Source organism: Pyrus communis, chromosome 17 (genome assembly GCF_963583255.1).
Source record: "Pyrus communis chromosome 17, drPyrComm1.1, whole genome shotgun sequence".
Taxonomy (NCBI): domain Eukaryota; kingdom Viridiplantae; phylum Streptophyta; class Magnoliopsida; order Rosales; family Rosaceae; genus Pyrus; species Pyrus communis.
In genome coordinates this window covers 5,914,130-5,916,245 of record NC_084819.1, presented here as the reverse complement: position 1 = coordinate 5,916,245, position 2,116 = coordinate 5,914,130, and the positions used below count along the sequence as shown (strand labels likewise).

Sequence of the window (2,116 nt, the reverse complement as noted above, 5' to 3'; positions counted from 1 at the left end):
TAATAGTTATAGTATATTTTGATGACATGAACCTTATTAGAACTCTTGAAAATCTTGCAAGAACTGCTGCGCACCTGAAGTTGGAATTTGAGATGAAAGATCTAGGAAAGACTTGATACTGTCTCAGTCTCAAGATAGAGCACCATTAAGATGGAATCTTAGTACATCAAATGAACTACACCTATAAGGTGTTGCGCCGCTTTAATAAGGATAAAATGAAGCCTTTGAGTACTTGTATGGTCGTTCAATCGCTAGATGTAAAACGAGATCCCTGCCGTCCGAAAGAGGATGATGAAGAGATTTTGGAGCCTAAAGTTCCTTATCTAAGTGCAATAGGAGCTTCATTGTACTTAGGTCAATGCACTAGACCTGACATCTCCTTCACTGTTAATCTTTTGGCAAGATACAGTAATGCACCAACACATAGACATTGGACTGGCATTAAAGACATTTTGCGCTACCTTAAGGGTACTAAGGATATGGGCTTGTTCTATCCCTACGGATCCTCAAGTGATGCCGCACCCCCTTATCTTGAGTCGATTCTCGCCTTGTTGGTTATGCTGATGCAGGATACTCATCTGATTCGTACGAGGCGCATTCTCAAATGGGTTATGTCTTTACTGTTGGAGGAATTGCAGTATCTTGGAGGTTAACTAAACATTCCTTAGTTGCCATTTCCTCTAACCATGCTGAAATTCTCACCTTACATGAAGCAACTTGGAATTGCTTTTGGTTAATAGCAGTTGTGGGCCATATTCGAAGCTCATGTGATCTTTACCCCGTCATTGATGTCCCGACGACAATCTATGAAGATAACGCAACATGCATCGAAGAGCTCAAGATAAGTTACATCAAAGGAAACAGCACCAAGCACATTACGCCGAAGTTTTTCTTTTCACATTAACAATAAAAGCATCAAAAGATTAAAGTCACTCAAATCCATTCACAAGACAATCTAGCCGACCTCTTCACCAAATCACTACTGAAGGCGACATTTCAGAAGCTTGTTCAAGGATTTGGTATGCGTAAACTTTCTGAGTTGTAACATTGTTGGTTATTTTTGGAATTAAGTCAAACTTAGGGGGGGAGTATCCTGAAGTATACTTACTGGATCTTAATGTACTTTTTTTCCCTACAATTAGGAGCATTTTTCCCACTGGATTTTTGCTACCTAACTAGGTTTTAACTAGGCACCCACCTTGAGTTGATCATATCCCTGATGACTTCCTGTAGACGTTTCATTTGACTTTGCATTACTCACACATTTTTCCTTAGACTATGGGTTTTTACCATAGCCATATGACTTTTAGTGAGACTTACTTCCTTATGCAAGTTCCTACCTTATTGAGAATAACATGTTCCCAGAATCAGTGCCGACGAGTCGACTTCCTCAACCTCTGCATAATGCTGAATCTACTCGAGTATGTACACACTCAAGGGGGAGTGTTGTAAACTTTCTAGTTTAAGTGTGATTGTGTAAATCCTAGATTAGATTTGATTATAGTTATTCTTTCCTATATGGACTTGTATTCCTTGGGGATAAAGGATTTCTTTTCTCTCTTATTACTATAAATAAAGGCATTACGTAGGGGGAGTAACATATCCTCTACACATTCTTCTACACAATTCTACAAACACATCTCTCTCTTTGCCGTCGGCCCCCTTCCTTGTTAGTTAAAATATGCTACAATAGTGCTTAGAATAAAGTCTACATTTTGGAGTCTGATGCAAAGCAAGTCATCTCTAGTCTGTGGTGGTACGGATGTCGCACATTGGGAGATTGCCTATGTCCAGTTTTTGTGTGTGGGCAAGGTGACACTTTTGCCATTTGTGGCGGTGTCCTCTATTCCCTGCGCTCATTGTTTTGTGCTTTTGTTTGCCGTATGTTGGCTTTCTTTGTATCATTTTGCCGCTTGAAAAGCGAATTAAACTGTGTCTTGCTAGATATTTTGCAGAAGCCTATGATGCTCTTGATCCAACTGGGAATATTAATGAATAAATGGAATGACATCAGTTGGACTCTGAATGGTTAGTTGTATTGATAATTATAAACGATAATAATATTGTCAGCAATCTAAAAGGATTTGGTCATCTACATTTTTATGGGACCTTTTAC

The 2,116-nt window shown here is 39.1% G+C and overlaps 1 protein-coding gene across 1 annotated transcript; it reads left to right on the top strand.

Annotated features, from left to right (window-relative positions):
• The first annotated feature begins 215 nt into the window (after positions 1-215).
• Positions 216-904, top strand: LOC137721933 (secreted RxLR effector protein 161-like). Its single transcript, XM_068460952.1, has 2 exons — positions 216-468; positions 570-904. Exons 1-2 carry the CDS (start codon positions 216-218, stop codon positions 902-904), a joined length of 588 nt encoding a protein of 195 aa, XP_068317053.1.
• Positions 905-2,116: the final 1,212 nt, after the last annotated feature.